A 25576-nucleotide genomic window follows, 5' to 3' on the forward strand; every position below is an offset into this window, starting at 1 on the left:
AAACATTTGATCAGCAGAAACAGACCAAACCTAAAAAGAATGCATTTCAACAATGCCATCAAAAACAGGAAATGCATGGTTTCATGTTGGTCTATGTTCAGAGCAGCAGACTGTCAGCAGACGCTGCTGGTGCCACAAAGATGGTGAGCATACGAACAGGTTTGGCTTTTTTGAAAACTCTGTACCTACACCGCAGAAGTCCACAGCGCAGAAACGATACAAAAACAAAAAGCTTCTCACGGTGTTCCTGCAGGTCTGCAGTATCTGTGAGAAGCGTTCAGCTCACAGAACCACAACACTTGTGGTTTATTTTTCTCAAGTGAGCTTCGTGTGAATCTCCTGCCACTGTGGCATTCTACTTTGTACCATCTTCATGTACTAAACTGTTGTAAAACATTTGTTTTAAACATTTGTAAATCATTTTGTTTGTATTCACCATTAGAACAACAGCTTGATCCTGACAGCAGAGGAACACTACAGTGCCAAAGTCTGAGGCCACCATGAAAAATCTTATCAAAGTCATTTACTCGAGACAGAAGAGTTAATACACTAAACACTTTTATTACATTTAAGTAACCAAAGATACAAAGAACAGCAGATTATTATTGTTTGAACTACACACACAGTTCAAACCTGCATTACTTGGAAAATGTCATCCAGAAAATAAGGGACATGAACATTTTGCATTATAGATGTCACCACAAGAGTCACCCATTCTTCACTTCATAACAGCCAGAAATACTTTTACTCATGCAGCACCGTTTCAAAACATGCTGTTCAAATATGACATGCAGCATGCAGTATTTATTGAACTATTCATACATAGAATAACGGCTCCACCTTGAACAGACATTTGCCTGGGGCTACACTTCAATACTCCGCCCCTGAACAACGCGCAACAAAGTTAAATATGAGGTAGAGCGCCATCTGGTCACAAACATGCTGTATTTACAGCTAAACAGTTCAATAAAACAGGATTCAACTGCATACCGTTAGTGAAGTTTTGATTGCAAAAGAGGCAGAGTCGTCGACAGTGAAAATTTCATTTTAATAAGAGGTGTAAATAACATCTCTCCACATCAGTTTATGATGATGTACAGAGTTGTTGGTTGGTTGGTTGGTTGTTTCTGTTTTAAATCAAGTCTCAACTGCTTCAGTTGTTTAGCAGAATGCTGCAACTCTGGTTTGCTTTGAACTTACACTGCAGACATGCTGCAGATCTGCTTCAGAAACAGTGGCAGTGTGATTTCCTGTCGGTACATTCAGCAGCTCAGCTCGCAGCAGAATCAAACTTCGCACCAAAGATGAAGCTTTTTCCAAAACAAGTTCTCAAACGATTCAGCACCTACATCGCAGTCATCGTGATTTTTATTTACAATGTCGTGCTTGACAGGAGTTTGGAGTGCACCTGTGAAGAACAGACAACTGACTGCATTGTATACATGACTCTGCCGTTTTTCATCATATTTGTTTTACAACTCTGGACAGAAAAGACATTTCAGAGAGTCTTGAACTACACATGCTCAGATCGCTGCAACCTTCTCTGCATTTTATTTTATCACATTCTTAAGGCAGCTTTCGTCGGCCTGCTGTGGATTGTGTCTGTGTTAATTGATGGAGACTGGTACGTTTGTTGTTTGAACAATGGTTCTGAAAACCAGGCACAGTTAGCCTGCAAAAACAAGAGTGACATCACACCTGAGGAACGGAAAATCATCAACAAACTTAAAAACTACTCCTTGGTGAGTATTTTTGTTTTACATCATCAGCGTCTGTGTTTTTCTGTCATCATGTGCTCTTATTCCATCAGATCTGTGTTTTATCTGTACTAATGATCTGAACATAGTAATGCTGCACTGTCCAGAAGCTGAGCATGGACTGAGAGTATCATGAAATCAGATTCTGCATTAACCAAAGAGGAGCTGCTGTGAACGCTGTCAGCATCTTGTGTATTTGCCCTGTTATCTTCTCTTTTGTCCAGAGAGAACAGATGCGTGATCCAGTGTTGGGAAAGTTCACTTTCTACATGAAAAAGTTCAAAGTTCAGCTCACAAATTTTTAAAATGAACTAGTTCAGTTCATAGTTCATAATTCAAAATTTTGAACTAAGTTTATTGCCACAGCCCAGATAGAACCACGGACAGTTATTATTCTCAGTTTGAACACTGAAACTGCAGCTCTTTGACAATATTCTGCAAAACCAGGTTGTCCAGCTGCTGCTGGGAGATGAAGACAGCGGAGCCGCTACTGTTCGCTGTTAGTGCAATTTGGGTGGTAGAGGATCTGTTTTGGCTCGCTGTTGCCGTGTCTTTTGATTTTTTATTCACTTGCACAGACCTTGAAAGGCTCGCCGGGTGCTTTAGTTCAATGTGCCATTTAAGGTTTGCGGTACAGGATAGAGTACAAATTAAAAATGAAATGCATGAATAAGTAAATAAATAAATAATTTAAGAAAAGAAGAAGAAGAAAGGGAAAATGAAATGAAAAATAAATGGATAGTTCAGACAGTGGCTTCAGGGAAAAACCTTTCATTATGATTCAGTAAAGGTATTACTTGTGAATAAAACATTTTGCATAGGATAACAAAGTTCATCATGTGTTCAAGAGCATTATCTTCTGTGTTAACAGCAAATAACATGTTTAAGGGCAAGAGAATGGACAGAGTCAGCAGCATCAAAAAAATAAGATTCGACAACATCACTCCAAAACGTTTCAGATATGTCACAATAAAAAAACAGGCGTGAAGCCTTCATTTGTTTTTGTCTCCATGCTTCACATGTTGATGACGTATGCTGCGGTGTGACTCTGTGGAGGCTGGTGTTGTCAGTGTTCTGTCCGTTCAGGGCGAATTCATCTGTGTTCATTTGGTAATGCCTCACTGCATGTTTGGTATGCAGCTGTTTGTCTGAAATAGTTCAGGTGCGTTTTGATCGAAAGTAAAGCAAGTTGTACAAACCTCTTGTCCAGCGTACTTTTTATACACAACAGCCAGATTGGGTGTTTTCACGCTACATATTAAGGCCTGTTCACGGTGTGTTTTAGCCGGTTTTAGCCTGGAAGGCTCGATGGAAATCTGGCACTGTCTTGAGCGAAGTTAAACTGTGAGAACGCGCCGCTCACAAATGCCAGAATGAACGCGTTCACAGTAACGTTCATCAGATCTCGAGGTAAAGGAATTAAATTCTTTCTGTTTCTCATCTTCTGTAGTTATAAAATATTCTCTGTTACCTCTTTTCCAGGTTATCGGCCTCTCTCTGCTCCTCTGTGCTCTGTCTTTCACGGCCTCGGTGTCGTCATTCAGGTGGTTGAAGTGCTGTTATCATTCAAGTTGTTGCAACAGAAAAAAACTATATTACAAAGTGATTTTGAAGGAGGAGGAACATGTTCTGAAGGACATTTTAATAGGGAAAGCAAAAGAACAGCTGACTGAAAAAATCATGGAAAAAATACGCACACCAAACTGGGACGACTGTTTCGATGCTGCTGTTGAACTGATTAAAGAAGAAACTTCACCTGGACGTCCTGAAGCAGCAGAGCAGGTAAATAACCTGCCGGCTGCATTCTGAGCTTCATGTGTCTTTGTCATTAGCACCTGGACTCTTAGCAGCTTTGTTGGTTCAACACTTCAGAATATCAAATTAAATACAGACATTCATGTTCCCCAGAGGATGAACCTCTTCTTTCTCTTTTCTTTTTGGTGAAGGATTCAACGGCTACTAAATTTGGTCCCTTTTGTTTGAATTGTAATAACTTTGTTGATCCTCTGGCTAAATCCATTATCAGTGAATACAGAACAAACGGTGGCCTGTGAAATGCATCAGGTCACGTTTACATATAAGAAAATCCAAAACAGCTCAATTCAATTCAAGTTTTAATAATTATTATTTTTGTTTCATGTTGTTCATCAGATCAATGTATAATTAAGGGTCATATATATATATAAGACTTGAATTGATGTATAAGCAAACAATGATTGCCAAACTGCTCCTGATGTTCTGGTCGGCGTCATGCACAGCAGCCGCCATCAGTGTATGAATGTATGTGTGAGTTACTGTAAGTCGCTTTGGACTAAAATCTATCTGACGTGGCACAAATGTTCACAGACGAGATCGTGTTTTAGGTTTTAAATATTGTATCTTTAATAGAAGTTACTAACTCAGAAAGCTCTTTATGTTTTGTGAGGTAAAAAGTAAAATATTTCCTCTGAAATGTTATGGAGCAGAACTATAGATAATAAGTAAATGTACTTCATTACTCTTCACCACTGACACGTTACACATTATATCCAGGGAAAAGGCGACACCAGGTGGACAAACTGTGAACTACAGGAACAAACTCCTCCAGCAGTTGATGACAGTTTTAAAGAAATGTTTCCATCATGCTTTATATTTTCTGTGGCCCTGCACTGAAGTGTTTGTGAGTTCTTGACATCCGTTTTGTTGCAACCTACCCAGCTGTCAAATCCTCGATCTGAATGCTCATGATATTAAACCACAACATAGGTTGCCCTATAGGTTACAGTAAAACATTTCTTTACATCAAAAGAAATATTGAGCTCATCTTCCACAAAGAGGTCACGATAAATAGATGACTTGAGGTAAAATGTCGACACATTGTGATTTAAGGTTTAAACATTTAGTTTTTGCATTGAACATCCTTCTCAAACATTGTAGTGAAAAATCACTCTCACAGTGACATAGAGGGAAATTCATCTGGAGGCCGCTGTTCCTCTTTGTTAAACAGTTTGGATCTGATGAAGTTGCAGTTTGTAACGTTAAACCTGCGTAATTAAGCCGACATGACTTTACTGTGAGTCAAGAAATGGACTGCATGAGCTGAACAGTTTATGATCCTACATGTGAAATTTGATACCTTTGTTTTTTGTTTGTTTGCCCAACATGCTGGAACACGTCGGAGTCACAGTGAGCTTTCAGGCTCTGCTGGAATGTATTTACTTCTCTTTCTTTGTCTGGTTAAAACTGTTTTCCTTGATCACAAATGTAACTGAACACCCTTTGTTCATGAAGTGGCTCATAGTTCAGACAAAAAAAGATATCCACAGTGCCTGGATCACAGTGGACAACACCTGGAGGGTAGCAGTTAAAAATAAATATAACTAAACATGTCGTTATAGGCTGAGCAAAATTGCAGTGCAGATGGTTAGGCAGGCCGAGGACGTTACACAGCAGATAAGTCAGCAGGAGCAACAGGCAACCCTCCATGTGCAGGAGGTCATCAAAGAGAGGTGGGAGGTGATGGACGGGAGGAGGACCACTCGGAGGACTCTGGAGAATAGAAGCACAAAGTCACAGCTAAATGCCCAGCATCAGAATCTGAGCGCATAAAATGTGGGAAAAAGGATCATTTGTAGAGGGAATGTTTCTCTATTTCAGTAAGAGAAGTCACTTACAGTGAAGTCATTGCAGCACTTAAAGAGCCACTACAGCCGACACCTCAAGTCAAGTTAAATTTATTATTCCACAGGGGGAAATTAAGTTGCAGCCAGGTATTAAGAAACCCACAACCAACAACACAACACACAAGATAATAAATAATAATGGAGAAGGCATTACACCACAGATAGACAAAGACCAGTACATGAATAAAATACAGTGCAACATCACTACATGGAAAGGCCAAGATAAGCAATAGTCCAAAAGTCCAGTGTGCAAAGAAGAAGAAAGTGCAGTAGTGACATCATTTGAGCAAACTCTGCCGACCTCTGTCAGAACGACTTTCGCAACAGATAGCCACGGACATGTGTAAGTATAAAGGCAAGTGTTACAGTGTTAGATCAGACTATTACTCATATTACGTGGTAGTTTTGTGCTTACCAACGACCACAACAGCTTATCACTGATGCTGTTGTCAGTTCTTGACATCTGTTTTGCTGCAACCTGCCAAGCCATCATGTCTTCTATCTGCATTCTTCTGAAATAAAACCAAAACATATGTTGCCCCTATGTTACAGTAAAACATGGAAATATTGAGCTCATCTTCCACAAAGAGGTCTTGATAAATAGATAATTTGAGGTAAAGTGTTGACATGTTGTAATTTGAGGTTTAAACATTTGGTTTTTGCATTGAACGTCTGTCTGTCTGTCGAACATGGTGAAAGTAGTGAAAAATCACAGTGACGTAGAGGGAAAAGTCATCAAGATACCTCTGTCCCTTTTGCAGTTTGTAACGTTAAACCTGCATCAATAAGTCAACATGACTTTACTGTGAGTCAAGAAATGGACTGCATGAGCTGAACAGTTTCTGATCCTACATGTGAAAGTTGATACCTTTGTTTTTTGTTTGTTTGCCCAACATGTTGGAACACGTCGGAGTCACAGCGAGCTTTCAGGCTCTGCTGGAATTTATTTACTTCTCTTTCTTTGTCCTGTTAAAACTGTTTTCCTTTATCACAAATGTAACTGAACTCTTTGCTATGAGAAAACTGAGGTGAAGCAAATCTAAATGATCATGAACTGGGTCATAGTTCAGACAAAAAAGACATCCACAGTGCCTGGATCACAGTGGACAACACCTGGAGGATAGCAGTTAAAAATAAATATAACTAAACATGTCGTTGGCTGAGCAAAATTGCAGTGCAGATGGTTGGGAAGGCCGAGGACGTTACACAGCAGATAAGTCAGCAGGAGCAACAAGCAACCCTCCATGTGCAGGAGGTCATCAAAGAGAGGTGGGAGGTGATGGACGGGAGGAGGACCACTTATAAGTTTATTAGAAGGATAAACCCCTTGAGATGAACCATCTTTCAAGGGGGTCGTTGACACAGATATACAGAAAATACAGTACATGAAGCCAAATAACACAAATACACTCATACGCAGACAAAAGCTCTCCTAAGCCTAACCACTCCCACACCTACTGATTCCCCCCATAGTGCCAAAATTACACACAGTAAATTTACATAGCTCTACACATACCTATACATAGCTATGCAGATACGTTAACATGCATCTACACATTTGAGATGGATTACTTCCATATCTCACGTATGATTAGAAGCAAGAGCAGGTTGTTGGGAGATAAATGAAAACAGATGTTTTAAAGAAATGAAATGAGGTAATGGATCTAAGTTAGCGGGGCAAGTTGTTCCAATCAGATGGAGCTTTGAATTTAAAGGCACGTCGCCCAGTTTCCTTAAAAATTCTAGGAACAAAGAAATAAGGATGGATGAAGAATAGTTCAAAAAAATATATATTTAAAGATAAATTGCAACCAGTGAAAATGTTTTCTAGATTTAGGTACTAACCAGTTTAGTGACTCATACAGTGAGGATGAAGATTTGGTATTCTGATATATACAATACCTGCATAATCTAGTTTTGGTAATATCAACTGGGAAGTAATTCTTTTCCTCACCTGTAGGGTAAAACAGTAGATAGAATGATAAAATATTCTCAGGCTGCAATTAAGCTGTACTACATGTATGCTGCTACAGGAACACTTTTCTTTTCCTTTTGGTTCTTTGCAAAGCTGGATGTTTGCTAGCAAATGTAACCTTCCAGTTGACTTGCCACATTTTTTTCATTTGTTTTATTAATTAAATATAATGGAAGTAAATTAAGTATGGATCATTAAAAAATACTTTGCTTTGAAAGTACCAAGTAGTCACACAGTCAGAAAAAAGTTTTTTATGGAATTATTTGCATGGAAATGTACATAAAAAACTTGCTGCATCGAGAATCATCGTAGCAATGGGAGTATTCCTCGCAGAGTTCTACAATGCTCTGACAGTGGACTAAACAGGAGTTAAGTGGAGTAGAAAAACATGAGAGAACTGTCTATTGTATACAGTATTTGATAAAAAAAAAAATGAATGTAATCTCATGAATTGCCAATTACCATGAATTTAGCAAGTTCAGTTACTTTTATTACAGTCTGTACCGTTCAGCAGATGCCCAGAATGGAAAAGTGAAATGAGAAAAAAAGAAAAAAATAATAATTAGTTAAATGACAATTAATGACTTATTCAAGTGTTATTCAAGTGTAAATTATTCAATCAATTCCCCTTTTGACCAATTATTTTCTGCATTGTTCAGCAGATACGCCCAATATGTCCATAGACGACTTGGAAATGTTTGGTGCCAAAAAGGCGTATCTGACGTTTTTTTGCCATATTTTTTTTATTTTAAAATGTTTTAGAACATGTTCATTGTGTTAATATGCCATAAGTTTATTACTTAAATACTCATTCATGTAAGTATGTCTGTGGTTGCAATGTTGTGGTTTAAGGTTTAATAATACAGTTGACTGAAGTGTGGTCAAAATTTTGTCTCCTGTAAAGTTTGTCAAAAGCCACTTACGCCCCTCTGGCTCCAAGCCCTCGACAGTATCATCTGCATATAATTGGATATGACAATCCGAACAGATTTGGGGAAGATCATTAATAAAGATGGAGAAGAGCAACGGCCCTAAAGATGAACCTTGAGGTACGCCTTTTTCCATAAGCATAAAATCTGACTGACTGCCATGACAAGAGACACACTGATGTCGGCTGTGAAGGTACGAGTTGAACCAAAATAAAGAATGTTTTGAGAGACCAATAGCATAGAGTTTGTCAAGGAGGAGATAGTGATCAACCATGTCAAAAGCTGTAGTAAGATCTATAAATATTGCACCTGTATGCATATTATTGTCCATTGAAGAGGATGCATCATTGGTGAGTTTTAGAAGAGCAGTGGTTGTAGAGAAGTTTGGTCTGAACCCAGATTGGTATGGAGATAAGATGGTAAAGTCATTAATATATTGAGAGAGTTGATTTGAAATTAACTAAGGGGACTCCATTACCCGCCACGTTAAGCTAGCGTCGTCAGCCACTGTTTATTGTTTACCTGGGGCCAGAGCTTCCGACATAGAGGCTAATCTTAGGGTGCTGGCATCACGCAGGGCTAAACAGGGAACTCAGGCACACAGCACCACAAGCTACAGCAACATTGTAATTCATGCTGGCGCCAATAATATTCGTCAGAAGCAGTCTGAGATTACAAAAGATAGCCTAGCCAGGACTTTTCAGGCTGCAAGAAAGATGTGTCGGCATCGATTAATTGTCTCTGGTCCCTTACCCCAGCGGGGTAATGATGAGACGTACAGTAGGCTTACAGCTATGAACCGCTGGCTGGCGCGTCACTGTAGGGAGCAGGGATACAGGTTCGTGGATGACTGGCCCTCTTTCTGGGGTCGCCCCCACCTGCTGAGAGCAGACGGCCTTCATCCTACTGGAGTCGGCGCTGTTGATTTGTCTAGCAATATAGACAGGTGTTTGAAGCAGGTTTGACACAAGGGATGTAACACTCAGCAGGTCGCAGGTCTATAGAGAGCCTGCTAGTGTTATTGTTAGTGCTGGTATGGAGTCCACTAGCCTAGTTAACATGGTTGGTCAGGGACATAGCACAGAGTACCAGACTGATAGCTTAGTTCATAACATTGAGACTGTCACCTTCCCTCGCCACTTTTCCATTGAATCATCCTTTAAATGTGTAAATCATAATAATCTAATCCTGATCTCCACCTCTGACAGTGGGGAAATGTCTCAGCAAGCACCTTACACAGTCTTACATAATAAAATACCAAAGCTAATCACTACTGCTTCCCGTCATCCCTTCCTGCACAGGCAGCCAAAACCTACTACTACAAAAAGGTACCTTGTTCCAATTCCTAAATTATCTACCATAAGCTCCACCAAACGGCCGGTCACTGGAAACTGCTCCAGTGAGCTTAAAACCCTCAAATTTGGTTTTATCAATATTACATCACTGTCAACCAAAGCCTTACTGATTAATAATTTGATCACTGAGCATAAGCTGGACATGATTGGTTTATGTGAAACATGGCTGAAACCAAATACCTTTCTGCCATTAAATGAAGCCTCTCCTCTTGACTATAACTACGCCCATGTTGCTCGGGCCTCTAAACAGGGGGGAGGTGTAGCTCTAATCTACAAATCTATTCTCAGCCTAAGCTCCAACCAAGATATTAAATTTACTTCATTTGAGGCTCTGGTTTTAAAACCATCCTCATCAAATAGTAACAGCCTTGTCCAGGGAACAGGCTTCACCTGGTTGTACTGTACAGACCTCTTACACCCAGTTCCTAGAAGAACTTGGTGAATTTATTGCAGATCTTGTGACTCGTTCAGATAAAATCCTAATCATTGGGGATTTCAATATTCACTTAAATAAGCCCTCTGACCCTCTAGGGAAAGCTTTTTTGAGACTTCTTGATATTTCCAACTTTATTCAGCTTGTCCATGAACCCACTCATTCCAGTGGAAACACTCTGGATTTGATAATTTCCCATGGAATAGATGTGTCAGCCCTGAACGTCGCTTCTGTCTCCTCTGCTGTGTCGGACCACTTTCTCATTACATTTGAAGCGTCATTAGCCTGTCCCTATATCAATGACACAAATGTTGTTACTTCTCGTCGTATCAACCCGGCAATCACAGCAACGCTCAGTGATAAAGTGCCCGGGGTCCTGGCTCCCTTTGCGACTGTGACAAAACCTGTGGAAAGCCTCACGAATGAAGTGAATTCCATACTTGTTTCGCTCCTCGATTCTGTGGCACCGGTCTCTACCAGGACAAGACGACCAAAGAAATCTACTCCCTGGTTTACAGACGAAACCCGAGATCTCAAGCAGGCCTGCAGAAAAATGGAACGAGCGTGGCGTAAATCCAAACTGGAGGTTTTTCATCTTGCCTGGCATGATAGTGTACTAAACTATAAGCGTGCTCTAAATACTGCTAGAACTGCATATTTCTCCAGCCTAATAAACAATAATAAACACAATCCTAGATTTCTCTTTAACACTGTGGCTAAACTTACTCAAAAACCACAGTCGGTGAGCTGTGCACCCTTTAATGCAAATGATTTCTTAGATTTCTTTTGCAATAAAATTGATGAGATCAGAATTAAAATTAACTCATCATCTCTGGCTTCCTCGTCAAACCTTGTCAAAAATTGTCCTGCTGCCGATTCTGAGTTAGTCTCAGCTCTAAACACTATTGAAAATATCTCCCTTCAGATACTGTCTAAAATTGTCTCATCCTCTAAACCTACTACCTGCGTCCTGGACCCCTTTCCGGCAAAACTGTTTAAAGAACTATGGCCAGCACTGGGACCTACAATGTTAAATATTGTTAACTCATCTCTCATGACTGGTGTTGTCCCTTCTAGTTTTAAGTCTGCTGTGGTTAAGCCTCTACTTAAGAAACCACACCTCGACCCAGGATCACTAAACAACTATCGACCAGTATCCAACCTTCCCTTCTTCTCGAAAGTCTTAGAAAGAGTCGTGTCCCAACAACTTTCAGGCTACCTACTCAATAATAATCTCCTGGAACCTTTTCAGTCAGCGTACAGAGCCTGTCACTCCACTGAAACCGCCCTTACTAAAGTGGTAAATGACATTCTACTTACCTTAGACTCTAACTCGACCTCAGTGCTCATGTTACTGGATCTCAGCGCTGCATTTGATACTATAGATCATGGCATTCTGTCAGACTGACTTGAAAGTCAATTTGGCATCTCTGGCCTGGCCCTAGCCTGGCTAAAATCGTACCTGTCTGAAAGAACACAATGTGTTTCCTACAATGGTACGTCATCAATTTTTACTGCTGTGAAGTATGGAGTTCCTCAGGGCTCTGTCTTGGGCCCTTTGCTCTTCTCTTTATATATTTCACCTCTCGGCCAAATTATTCGGAGCTATGGAATACATTTCCACTGCTATGCGGACGACACTCAGCTGTACGTGCCCTTAAAAGCTGAGGACAAATCTCAAATCACGAAGCTAGAGACCTGCCTATATGCAGTGAAGAAGTGGATGTCAGAAAACTTCCTGCTCCTAAATTCGGAAAAAACTGAGATGCTGGTCATCGCCCCCGCCAAACAGAGACACCATGTTGATCAGGTGACTGTAACTCTCGACAACTGTGTTATTTCTCAAAGCTCAACCGTCAAGAATCTAGGTGTTACTTTTGATTCTACACTCTCCTTTGATCAGCACATCAAAGAAATTACCAAGATCGCCTTCTACCACCTGCGCAATATAGCTAAAATTAGGTCCTTCCTGTCCACCGCGGACGCAGAGATCCTGATTCATGCCTTTGCTTTCGTCTAGGCTTGATTACTGCAATGCCTTATTTTCAGGTCTTCCACGCGAGAGCACCAAAAGTCTTCAAATGGTTCAGAATGCTGCAGCCAGAGTCTTAAGACGTACAAGAACATTTGATCATATTACACCAATCTTAGCATCTCTGCACTGGCTCCCAGTGCATCTGAGATCAGACTTTAAGGTGCTGCTGATGACATACAAACTGTACACGGCCCCGTCGTACATGTCAGACCTCATTAAACCATATATTCCAACTCGGGCATTACGCTCTCAAAATTCAGGGCTCCTGATGGTTCCCAGGATCAAAAAGCAGTCAGCTGGCTGCAGGGCTTTTTCCTATCGGGCTCGTTTCCTCTGGAATAACCTCCCAGCTGACATCAGACAATCTGGCTCTGTTGACGCCTTTAAATCTAAACTCAAAACTCACTTCTTCGATTTAGCCTTTAATTAGCCCTGATATCAACTGTGAGCTTCTTCAGTGGGTCGGTGTCAGTCTCAATCAGTTCCTATACTACTAGAGTTACACTGTGCTGCCGACGAGAAAACAATCTGTTTATTCTGATAAATACTGCATTTCTCTAACCTTTGTTTTTGTTTTCTGTTCCCACAAGCTGCAAGCTGTGTCACTCTCTATAGCTTTCTCCTCCTCCTCTCTCTCCTACTTCTCTTCCTCCTCCTCCCCTCTTTCTTTCAGGCTCCCTTCTGATGGACCACGGGCCCCTGGGACCATCCACCATTTCCGGGCTCCTGCTGCCTTGAAATACTGACTGATCTGGATCGTCACATCCCGGGCTCTCCTGGATCATTGCTCTCCTCTGCTTCACTATCTCCTCATATCTTTATTTCTGTAAATCTTGATGCCTCTACCTGTCTATTACTAATGATCTTGTGTGTCCTGCCTTCTTCCAGGTCAGCATGGTGGACAGGAGGTCGTCTGGCTCGGGCTCCACTTGGTGATGCCTCGTCCTGCTCGGTCGTCTCCTGGTTCCACTAACATTGCATAACTTGTATCAGATCTTCTGTCGATGTACCTGTAAACTGTGAATTGTTGCTCTTTTCTGTACACGCAACATCTATTGCATGTCTGTCCGTCCTGGAAGAGGGATCCCTCCTCTGTGGCTCTTCCTGAGGTTTCTTCCATTGTTTTTTTTACCCTGTTAAAAGGTTTTTTTTCCATCAACATGTGAAGTTTTTCCTCACTCGAATCGAGGGTCTAAGGACAGAGGATGTTGTTCACTGTACAGATTGTGAAGCCCACTGAGGCAATGTGATTGTGATTTTGGGCTATATGAATAAAATTGATTTGATTTGATTTGATTTGAAACTTTTCAAACACTTTAGTTATACTGTTATTAATGGAAATAGGTCCAAAGTTATTAAGATCAAGAGGATCACCACCTTTATGCAAAGGGGTAACTCTGGCACATTTCCAACTTGATGGGATTTCATAAGTAGAAAAAGACAAATTCAATAAATCAGACAGGATATGCCAGAACGTGAGAAGCAAGTTTGATGAACTAAATCTCATAGCCATCTGGGCAAGCACCGCTGCCTGAGCTTAAATCACAAATAACTTGCTGAACATTGGGCGAATTCTTCTAAAAGAGAAGGAGCTGCCACATATGGAGTCATTCAATGGAACACCAGAGTAGAGAAAAACAGACAATTGTACTGCAGACAGAGGAGAAATGCTGGTTGAAAGCATTAGCAATTACAGAAGGTTCACTAACAACCTGATTGTTAACTCTGATATGAGAAGTAGCACTTTTAGTGGGTTTATTGATTATACTGTTGCTTCTGTTCCAAAACTGTTCAGGGTTATTAAAATCATTGACTAGACAGTCTTTATAATAAGATTTAGTATTTCTTGTTTTGGTTGTAAATATATTCCTTAAATGTTTATATGCATTCCAATCAGCAGAATCCTTTGTAAGGCGACATTATTCCCAAGCTTTATCTCTCTGTTTAAAGAGACTTATAAGATCACCATTAATACAAGGTAAATGTCTACCCTTAACCTTAATTCATGTCTAAGGGGCATGTTGATTGATAACATTAATAAACTCAGTGTAAAAAAAATGCCAAGCATCTTCAACAAAAGGTATTAACCAGGCCCGGAGTGGCTAACCGGGAGGATCAGGACAATTCCCAGTGGGCCGGTCTAACTTTTGGGCCGCGAGGGCCGGTGTTCAATTATTATTTTTATTTATTTATTTATTTTGGGCCGGTGTTCAGTCATGGCACTGTGTGGATATTACGTTTATGCTGTTACCGCTGTCAGACTGTCCCACTGGCAGTTCTTTTTTTCTTCTTTCTTTTGTTTTTTTTTTGTGTTCTTTGCAGACGCAGCCTGACGTAACACGACGGTGCACGCTGCACACTGTCAGTGGTGTTTGTAGCCTGGCTCCAGTGTCAGGATCTGGGGCCAGGGACTCAAACGCAGACTAGAGTTAGTTGGTAACACGTGTAGTTTATTGAATGCACAAAAACAATAGTGGTGACGCGGCTGGTATCCTTCGTGGCGCCGGGAGTGGTGGTGTGACTCAGGCTCAGGCTCAGGCTTGTAGTCGGTGGTGCTGGCAGGTTAGGTGCTCCTCCAAGACATCGAGGGTGGTGGTGTGACTCAAGCTCCGGTTTCAGGTTTGTGGTCGGCAGTGCTGGCAGGTGACAGGGTTCAGGCTCTGGACTGGTGGTCTGTGACGAGGCAGAGAACAGGTAAGCAGAGGATTTCGAAAACACAAGAACTAGTTCAGATGCGGCTGGCGTTTTCTCACAGTGACTGATACAACGATCCGGCGAGGTCTGGAACGTTGGTCTGGGTATAAATAGGTGCGCTGATAAGGTTGATGAGCTGCAGGTGTGCTGACCGGAGCTCCAGCACCCACGCCCACCAGCGGCTTCCAGTGGGAGAGAGAGGAAGAGCAAAACACAGAGACATACACCAAACCAAACACACCAAGCACACAAAAGGAAGCAAAGGAAGACAAAACATCACAAACATACACACACTGAGCAGGAGGCCCTGATTATGGCCTGCGGGACGTGACATCCAGCCCCAGAAGTGCAAGGGTGTTTGCAAAATGCTAAATAAAAAGAGCAAGGTTGGCGCAGAAAAAGTGAGAATTAAAAAGAGAAATGCAATGGAGACAGCTGCAGCCAAATGTGCAAAAATCTGCAGCTTTTGCAATTTAACAAGCTCATGTTCTGAAACGACCAATGAAGATGATGAAACGGGTAAGAAGGTAGGATGTTAAACAAAAGGCAACTTTACCTGCTCCGTTCAAGTTAATTAACTAGCCTATTAAGTCAATGAATTGCATGGCATTGTAACATATAGCCTTGTCCAACCTAACGTAACCTAACGTTACATAATTTAATAGTATGATGCGACGCCACATAACTGGGAAAATGTGTCTTGTAGCCCCTCATATGCACCAAGCACCAGCCATGAGCCCACCACAGGTCCAGAGTGGGCAGGTAGGATTTCTCATTGAGTGAATATTATTAGAATTAATATAATAAGGAGTATGGTGTAGACCTGCTCTATATGATAAAAACTCAAACACGAAATATAATGGAATGGTCACTGAAACAATCAGATAATACACCAGATTTTACAGTTCTATCTGGATGGGTGACAAGAATCCAATCCAACAGAGACTTGGACCTGTAATCAACTCTAGAAGGTTCACATATGAGCTGCGTTAAGTTCATACTGCCAAGTAAATTTTGATAATTAAGAGATGAGCGATCTAACCAATTACTGTTAAAGTCACCCAATATAATAATTTCATTTGGACGATCTAAGGAGTTATTAGTGGACAAAATACACTTTGTAGATTACAGCGACCACAACACACCCGGCTGTGAAGTCACTGAAATCCACATTTATAATATTTTGCATCCCTTACCGGATCATTAGTGATATTGATCCACTGTACACATTTGAGATCTGGAAAGATTTCTGCAGACAGTATTACATTGTGTAGCTCTGTCCTCTGCTGGTGTGAGCGCAGCAGAACTCGGGGATCAATAAAGTATTTCTGAGTCATTTCCATCAGTTCCAATTCTGCTATTGCGCAAATCAAATTTGGTTCAACTGAGCACCAATTATCCCTATATGTGGAGGACCTCTTGTTATACAAAACTGACCAACTAAACATCTCAGCTTACAAATATTACATAATAAATATATAAAGATAATTACATAAAATTGCTGGAACAATGTGGTCACGTCCACTGAATGTGTTTATATCTCTGACAAACTGAGGTTGTTCTTCTAACAGTCTGACAACATCACAGAAACCATTCCTCCAGAGACTTTAGTTCAGTAATAACATCCTTTAGTCCTGTTCAGGAGAAGTCCCACCCTGAAATCTCCAGAGGTAACTTTTTACAGTTTCCTCATCTAGATTGTTCAGTCATGACTTTGGATATAAAGTCTTCTGGTGGTTCCTTGAAGTAAACTCTAAAACTCTAACTTGTGTTTCCACCATTGTCCTCTTGCAATATCTTTCTTTAGACTTTAGAGTGAGACGAGACGGAAGGATCTTATTATTTAACATGAAGCTCTCTGGGGATATGGTTTCTGTGATGTTGTCCCAATGTTGGAATAACAACCTCAGCCAGTCAAAGACAGGCCCTGCGACTGAGATCTAAAAAGTTTCTGTAAGTATGAATCATTTACACACCAAAACCAGGTTTAAAAGTACTTGAATTTCTCTTTAATGATTTTGGATCATTTACAGACTCCCTAAAGTCCTGAAAAGTTTTTCCAACCGCAAGTTTTTTAAAGAGCGTTACATTCACAAAAAAAGAGCTAATTATGTTGGTTGTTTCCAGACGTATTTTTTCTGTCTGTGTTTTTACCCACAATTCTGTCATGTTGTATGACTGCTAAAATGACCTTAACAAACACTTTCAGTTGCAACCGCTGAATCTCATTATCACTGCTGTACAGTCTGAAAAGTAAGTCAAGTACTTGTAATACAGTAGTCTGCGGCTACTCAACTTTAGATTCATTTTTTATTGTGTTTTCATACAAATGTAAAAATAAATTATTGACATCATGATATTATAAGTCTTTTTGCTTTCAAAAGAAAAGTTGTAGTATTTCAAGGAAAACGTAGATAGTTTTGAGACATTTTACAGTTTTACACATTGAGAATCAAAAGATTCAGGACAGTAATGTTCTCAGTCATGAGGTGTTGATGCTGCATGTGCAATATGTGGCCAAAAATAAATAGCAGCAGTTGGTGTTTCTTGTCTCAACAAACTCAAGTCCACTTGTGTGTATAGCTTAAAAAACATGGTGCTGTAGTTAAAGAGTCAAATAAAGCTGAGGAGCTTTAAAGTGCTGACTGCAGTGACTCTAATGTATAAATAAGGACTACAAGTATGTCTGCTCGTCCATCCATCAACAGGAAATGACATCATCAGCATGATTCATTTTAACTATTGAATGATGGCAAAATTTAAAACAAAATGACCCCTTTCATGACCTCTTTGTGGAAGATGAGCTCAGTATTTTATGATATAAAAGAAATGTTTTACTGTAACCTAGGGGCAGCCTATGTTGTTGTTTTATTTCAGAAGAATGCAGACTGAAGACAAGATAGTTGGGCAGGTTGCAGCAAAACACATATCAAGAATTCACAACAGCGTCAGTGATAAGCTCTCTAACAGGGAGGTTTGCAACAGGATCACTGCCACAAATACATGGCCATTTGTTATTTTACTTGTCATATATACTATATATGATCAATGTGTGTGTGGTTGAGATCAGTGTGACATTGTGTTTGTCACATCCAGCCCTTACAACCCGCAAAGAAAAGAGCATACATGGTCAACAGGCTGTTCAAAGCACAAAATGCATCATGTATTACTGCGAAAATGAGTTTGAGAAACACTTGAAAGTTGCAACCAATGAAATTCATTATCACTACTGTAGAGTCTACTAAGAAATAAAATACATGGGTCTTGGATGGATGCATCTGTTCTGAAATGTGTTGTTTTTCATCATTGTAATCATCTGATCTGATCTCACTACGAAATGATGCCAAAAGTAAAAAACTAAATGTTTAAACTTTAAATTACAACATATCTACATTTCTGCTGACAGTCATCCTTCTACAACGTGTGAAGGATGAGGTCAGTATTTCCTTTGATATGTAATAAAGTGTTCAGGTTTTATTACATAAAGCACACAGAGCGTTAATCATAAAGCAATGAGGAAATGAGGGCTGGGCGTGTTGCAGCAGCAAAGGCGTCTCTTCCTGTTTTTCAGAGGCGACCAGCAGCAGAAACCAGCAGATGCAAACATGGCACCAAACATGAAGGGCGTCTTCCCAAAGTTTGCTCTCCAACAACTCGGCCCCTACATCGCATTCATTGTGATTTTTGTTTACAATGTTGTGCTCGGCTATGATTTGCAGTGCTCATGTGATAAAGTATATATATCCTGCGTCTTATACATGATTTTGCCAATTTTGATCCTATTATTTTTACAACTCTGGATGGACAAGACATTTCAGAGAGTCTGCAAATACACATGTGTATGCACATGTGGAGGACAAGCTGGTGTAGAAGGAGCCGGTGGAGAACAAGCTGGTGTAGAAGGAGCCGGTGGAGAACAAGCTGGTGTAGAAGGAGCCGGTGGAGGACAAGCTGGTGTAGAAGGAGCCAGTGGAGGATGCTGGGATTCCTGTAAAAGATGCTGTAGAAGATGCTGGGATTACTGTAAAAGATGCTGTAGAAGATGCTGGGATTACTGTAAAAGATGCTGTACATGCTGTTGCAGATGCACATTTTGCCTTGTTTTGTGGAAACACCTATTCAAGGCAGCTTTCATCAGTGCGCTCTGGGTTGTATCTGTGTTCATCGATGGAGACTGGTACGTTTGCTGTAAGAATTATAATTCAGATCATCAAGACTTGGCCTGCAGAGAGAAAGAGAAGAACATCACACTGGAGGAAAGAAAACTCATCGCTGAACTTAAAAGCAAATCTTTGGTGAGTTTTTCCTTCTATAAATCAGTTTCTGTTTCTCTGCTGTTTCACTGTTACTTTATCACATCAGCCTGTTTATTATCTGTAAACTGTATAATAACTTTACTGGCTGATGATGTTATCATTTTATTCTGTTTATTATCTTCAGATCGTGAGAATTATTGAAAAAGTCTCCAGATGATGTGATAATAAATGTGATAGTGAAAATGAACATTTTCCTCATGAGATAATTATTTTATTTCCTTCAGCTTGTCTTCATTTAATGAGCAGAGCAGCATCTTCACAGGAAGGTGTTCACACAGTGTGTTTACAGAACATTTGATGAGGTGGATTATATACAGCCACTCATTTTGTAGTTGAATATGAAATGTTATGCCCGATGTGCTCAGGAGTGATGTTCAATGACTCCATGTTTTTCAGGTAATCGGTCTGGGGACCCTCTGTGGCCTTGTTGCAGTTGCCTTACTATTAGTGTTAAGATGCTTTTGCAAAGATTCAGATTGTTGCAAAAAATCAGGTTGTTGCAAAAACTTAGGTTGTTGCAAAAAATCAGATTGTTGCAAAAAATCAGGTTGTTGCAAAAAATCAGATTGTTGCAACAAAGAAAATTTTTATTATGAATTGATTGTAGAAGAGGAGGAAGATGTTCTGAAAGAGATTCTGACAACAGCAGCAAAAGAAAATTTTACTAAAGGAATCAAAGACAAATTAAGCAATGATCCATGGACAGAATGTTTCGATGTGGCTGAACAACTGATTGACAACGAGACTAAACCTCGCGGAGCAGATAGTCAGGTAATGAACCAGCTTCACATGTATTTGTCATCTTTGTGTGATTTGTTAGCAGCTAACTGTGTTATCTGTGTCACTGTTGATCTTTTAAATATTAAATATTTGTATCAGACATTCTGTTTATGTAACTTGTAAACTGTGATTTGTTGCTGTTTTCTGTACACGCAACATCTATTGCATGTCTGTCCGTCCTGGAAGGGGGATCCTCCTGTGTGCCTCTTTCTGAGGTTTCTTCCATTGTTTTTTTTGTTTTGTTTTTTTTACCCTGTGAAAAGGTTTTTTTTCTTTCAACATGTGAAGTTTTTCCTCACTCAAATCAAGGGTCTAAGGACAGAGGATATTGTTCACTGTACAGATTGTAAAGCCCATTGTTTTGATTCTATTTGAAGAATACAAAATAGACAAACATTGAGGAAGTGACAATTTTATGTTTTATGTTTGATTTAGATTATTTTTTTTCTTTTTTCAGACCACACAGCTGCTTAAATTAAAGTATGATAAATCATTTATCCTTTGGTCTTTGATTGGTCTAATGTCATATTCTAATATTTGAGATGAGGATTCTGGTAGCTCAGTGGGTAGAGTTGCTGGACTAGTGATCACAGGGTCGCTGGTTCAAATTCCAGCTCCCCTGGGTCGGAACTGAGTTATGTTGAAGTATCCTTGAGCAAGTTACTGAACCCCAAAATTGCTCCTGATATGCGCCTCATATGATATGCACCAAGTGTGGCAGGCACCGCCATCAGTGAGGGTCCTGCAATGAGCTGGTGACTCATTCAGACAGTGTACCCTTTGCCCATAGTCGTCTGGATTTGGGCACCGTAACCCCCGCGACCCCTTAGAGGGGAAAAAGCGGTAACATCATAGGCGGCGCTATTAGGAGGCTAGTCACAGAAAAAAAAAAAAAGAAATCCCCAAATAAAATCATTATTTTTATTTTTTATTTTAAGACGTGGTTAAAGAGACATAAAAACGCATACTTTCAAGGTATTATTTATTATTATTATTATTATTTTTAATTATTAGGCTATATGAAAGATTTATTTGATAGGCTCAGTCTACCTGCGTCATTCCTTACGTAAGCAGCGTAGGAGCTAACGGTTTAGCCTCGCTAGAGGACGGCATAAAGAGAAAGCAACCCGGGAAAAGCGACATTAGATAAAATGACCGACTGCACCCTTCAAACCCCTCCAGAGCTACCTCCCCCGCGACACCGGCCTCGGTGCAGACACCTGCCGCCTTTCTGTAGACTCCGGCCGCCCTCCAGACACCTGTTGCGCCGGGTCTGCAATTGGATGAGGAAAACGATGGCTCAGCAGAAACTGAACTTTCTTTCGCTTCTCTACCGTTACATCAAGAGTGACATTACAAAGAGGGTTAAACCTGAGGATATTGTTGACAAATACGACACAAACGGTGACTGTTGCTTCATTAAGCTAAGAAAATTAATTGATTAGGCTACTACCGTAAAATACCAAATAATAGCTGGGGCCTTTATTTGTTTCAATCACTTAACAGACCAGGCATTTATTTTGGACCAGGATTTCCAGCAATTCGGGTCAGATGATTAATTCCTCCCTCTCAATAATCCGAGATGAAAATGTCACAAACTTCGCCAGCTTCTCTGAATTCTCTGGCATCCTTCTGGGCAATAGTTGTCTTCTGCAAGTGAAGTTGTTGTGGCGGAGGAAACGATTCAGCCAACCAGCACTCGCTGCAAACTCCTCATCTCTGCTGTCACTCACGGTGGCGGACATTTGTTTCTCCCTGATCATTTTGCGGGGCACTCTCTCGTGTTGTGCCCGTTTGCTGATCACCCATCCCCGCATGTTTATCTCAGGCTCCTCGCTAGCCTTCTTCCTCCCTCCAGCAGGCAGCCTGGTCCTGCTGCTGTCCTCCTCAGACAGACGCTGAAGCTCAGTTCGATTTTTTCGCCAATCTCTCACTTTCTTGGGGTCGACAGAGAAATCTCTAGCGGCTGCTTCTCCCGAGTTTTCCTTTGCATATTTTAAGACAGAAAGTTTTAATTTCAAGTTGTACTTTTCATTGTTTTGCTGCACCGGAGCCATGGTGATCATCAGTGTGATACTGACTGACAGAAAGCAGCACAACACGTGAAAAAGGCGAAGAAGAAAAAGTGTCAGTGGTCACATCTTCTTCCTTGATTTAAAAAGATAATAATTAGTATTAAAAAAAAAAAAAAAGGTAATAATAATTAGTAATTACTTCTGGGCTACAACAGCAAAATGAATAGAGAATTAATGGAATTATTCAGCCGCAACATCTCAGTTTGATGGCCTATGTATCTGCCTGACTGAGTTTAAAGGTGTTTGTTTTGTTTTTTTCTCCCGTAGCTTCCCCATATGTCCTGCCCTAGCGCCGCCTATGGGTAACATCCCTGTGACCCTCACAGAAAAAACGGAACAAATTACTTTCCCATCACAGCTAGTGTTACATATTCTATTTTATTTAGATGTGTCTGTACTGTTGGAGGGTTATATTAATTTATTCCAACTAAACACACTGACTGCATGTTTTATTACAGAATCATCATATTAATAATCCTGTATTCTGGCTGGGCCTCATGTTCTGTCATCATAACGAGGCTGATCTGTGATCTGTACAGAGGCCACTAGAGGTCGCTCTCCATCAGACACAAGTCTTTTATCAGGAGGAGCTGACTGACTTCAGATCAGAGGAGACCTCAAATATAAAGTTTAACCTGTGAACACTGACTCAGTCCTCTGCAGCAGCTGCAGCTCTGAGCTCTGCTGAGAAAAACGACAGAAACAACAGTTACAGTATCATTGCTTTAAACACATTTTCTCCATGACCATGTTATCAGCTCCCTGAGAGGAAAACATGGACATTTTAACAATAATTACACCTCTAGTCCTCCACCATCTTTTCAGTGCTTTGTGCAAAATCTGTACAACAGTTAAATCTGTTCAACACATTTTTATTTACTCACAGGATTAATTGTTAAACTTTGACTGATTTTCACTGTTTAAATTCTTTGCAGGAGAGAAATCTTAAACTGGAACAATTGAAGCTGGAGGTAAATCTGTCTGTCTGTCTCACCTGGAGTTTTAGTATTTTTCTAGTTTTTTCTATTTAAATAAAGACGTAGTTATCTAGTTCATCACAGCTCTGCTGGACACTCTCTTGTTTAGTTGTTGTGTTAATGAGCTGGTGAACAATGAATTTCTGTTCTATTATTGTTGAAGTTACATCTTTACAATCAAAGCTTCTCAGATTATGTTCCTGTGATTTCACGTGTTCTCGTTTCCTTTCTGACTCTGTGAAACTCTTTGTAGGTGAAAAGACTTCGTGCTGAAGTACAGAAGCTGGAGGTAAATCCATCCATGATGAGAGTTTCAGAGAAATCTGTTCTGTGAAAAAATCTAAAACTGTAGTTTTTCATCCATCAGATGAATGTATAATTAAGATTTTGTTGGACTGATTGATGAGGAAATGAAGAATTTACAGAATCTCAACGTGCGTTTGATTGGCTGATCTTGTTGATCATCACACCTGTTTTCTAGTGTTACTGTGTCCTGATTGGAGGACACTTACAGACTCAGCTACTATAGGAGGTGTAGACAGTTGTGTTGTTACATTGTTTGAACACACTGTGTTGCCGTACCTGGCAAGAGTCTCACGATAGTTTATAACGAGACTGGAGTGGCGGTGCTTCAGGAAGTTGTTGTACACATGGTGGCTGTACCTACGTCTGCCTGCAGGCTCATACCGTTATGAATAAACGCCGTTCAACATTTTACATGACTCCCAGTCATTAAACAACATGGTGTCAGAAGTGGGATGCCACTCAGCGTGACATTCCCCGGACAACTCTCCGGAGCCGGCGGAGACGGTAAACAGCAAAAGTTCAAGCCGTGCTAAGCTAGCAAGTGAACAATGGCGGACGGATTCCGACGTCCAGACCCTCTCGTTTTCGATGGAAATGTGGCAGAGAACTGGCGCAAGTTTGAACGAGAATATGAAATATTCATTGCTGCCGCACATAGTGATAAACCTGCCAAAACCAGAGCCTACATACTCCTCAATCTGGCGGGACCCGAAGCTATTGAGAGAGAGCGGTCATTCACATATGCACCTGCGGTCATGTCGGAGCAGAACGACGTCATAACACCGGCAGAGTCCAGAGAGGATCCCGAATGCCTAAAGAAGAAGTTTAAGGAGATCTGCAGCCCAGAGACTAACGTGATAATGGAAAGGCATAACTTCAATACCAGGTACCAAAAACCCGGTGAAACAATTGAGGCATATGTGAGTACATTAAAAAGCCAGGCAAAAACCTGCAACTTTGGAGCATTGCAGGACGAGCTCATCCGAGACAGACTTGTTTGTGGAATTAACAGTGACAGTGTAAGACGTGCCTTACTCAAGGAGACTAACCTCACACTAGTAAAAGCAATACGCATCTGTCAGATAAGCGAGCTCACTGAACAACACAGTAAAGCCCTCTGTGCACCAAAGCATGCAACTACTGCCAGTGTGGATGCCGTGCAAATAAAGCGCAGTGGCAAATTCAAGGGCAAAATGAAACATGACATGAAGCACGAAAATTCATCAGCAATCATTTCAAGATGCAAAAATTGTGGTGGCACTCATCCAGCCAAACGAGAACAATGCCCAGCTTTTGGACAGGTGTGTCACAAGTGCAAGAAACAGAATCACTTCAAAAAGCAATGCAGATCATCAAGACATGACACATTCAGCAAGCAAGTAAATCAGTTGGCAACTGAAACAGATTCTGACAGTGAGGATACATTCACTATTGAAGGCTTATCACTACATGATGAAAGTGATATGAACCCAGTACAAGCTAACAAGAAGGAAGGACATTGCACTGTGATGGTGAACAACAAATCCCTCAAGCTAAAAGTAGACACTGGGGCTAAATGTAATGTAATTTCAGCAGACACCCTCAAAGTCATAAGGCACATTGAATCGTTGTACAAGCCACACAAGCAAGTTAAACTAGTTGCTTTTGGAGGAGCCATGATCAACCCGATCGGTGCAGTGAATTTACAATGCATGCTAAATGAGCAGTCATACGACCTGCAATTTCAGGTTGTGAAAGAAAATGTACATTCCATTCTAGGCCTAAAGGATAGCCTAAAGATGAAATTGGTCACTTTCAGTAAAGAAGTACACCACATAGACACTGCCCAGCAACAAGCTCTGTCTGAGAGAGTGTTTGAGGACTACGCAGATCTATTTAAAGATGAAGTTGGTGACCTACCTGTGACCTACTCAATGAAAATAGATCCAAACGTGGCACCTGTAGTTAACCCCCCACAGCGCATCCCTGTGGCGATGCAAGGAAAAGTGGAAAAAGAGCTCCAGAGAATGCAAACATTAGGAGTAATTGAACCCGTGGAAGATCCTACAGAATGGGTTTCAAACATGGTTGCCACACACAAAAAAGAGACTGATGACGTACGCATCTGCATAGACCCGAGAGACCTAAACAAGGCACTGATGCGCCCTCACCATCCCATGCGCACAGTAGAGGAGGTCGCAGCACAAATGTCAGGCGCCACCGTCTTCTCAGTCCTGGATGCTAAAAGCTCCTTCTGGCAAATCAAGCTGGACGAGACCTCATCCATTCACACTACCTTCACA

At 40.8% G+C, this 25576-nt stretch overlaps 1 protein-coding gene across 3 annotated transcripts; it reads left to right on the top strand.

The window, feature by feature from the left end:
• Positions 1-1144: 1144 nt before the first annotated feature.
• Positions 1145-8647, top strand: LOC115584980 (uncharacterized). 3 transcript variants are annotated; one of them, XM_030422973.1, is made up of 3 exons: positions 1145-1742; positions 3240-3539; positions 8299-8647. In XM_030422973.1, exons 1-3 carry the CDS (start codon positions 1170-1172, stop codon positions 8368-8370), a joined length of 945 nt encoding a protein of 314 aa, XP_030278833.1. In that variant the 5' UTR covers positions 1145-1169; the 3' UTR covers positions 8371-8647. The 3 variants fall into 3 exon arrangements, with proteins under 3 accessions (XP_030278833.1, XP_030278832.1, XP_030278834.1); XM_030422972.1 differs by lacking the exon at positions 8299-8647 and adding an exon at positions 4290-5315; XM_030422974.1 differs by lacking the exon at positions 8299-8647 and adding an exon at positions 5135-5315 and having other exon boundaries at positions 1151-1742.
• The last annotated feature ends 16929 nt before the right edge of the window (positions 8648-25576 follow it).

The sequence above is a fragment of the Sparus aurata genome, chromosome 7, assembly GCF_900880675.1.
Source record: "Sparus aurata chromosome 7, fSpaAur1.1, whole genome shotgun sequence".
Classification (NCBI taxonomy): domain Eukaryota; kingdom Metazoa; phylum Chordata; class Actinopteri; order Spariformes; family Sparidae; genus Sparus; species Sparus aurata.

Coding starts and splice junctions, on each gene's coding strand:
- LOC115584980 (XM_030422972.1), top strand. CDS start 1,170: ATGCTGCAACTCTGGTTTGCTTTGAACTTACACTGCAGACATGCTGCA. Junction 1,743..3,239: donor AACTTAAAAACTACTCCTTG/GTGAGTATTTTT, acceptor CCTCTTTTCCAG/GTTATCGGCCTCTCTCTGCT. Junction 3,540..4,289: donor GTCCTGAAGCAGCAGAGCAG/GTAAATAACCTG, acceptor CATTATATCCAG/GGAAAAGGCGACACCAGGTG.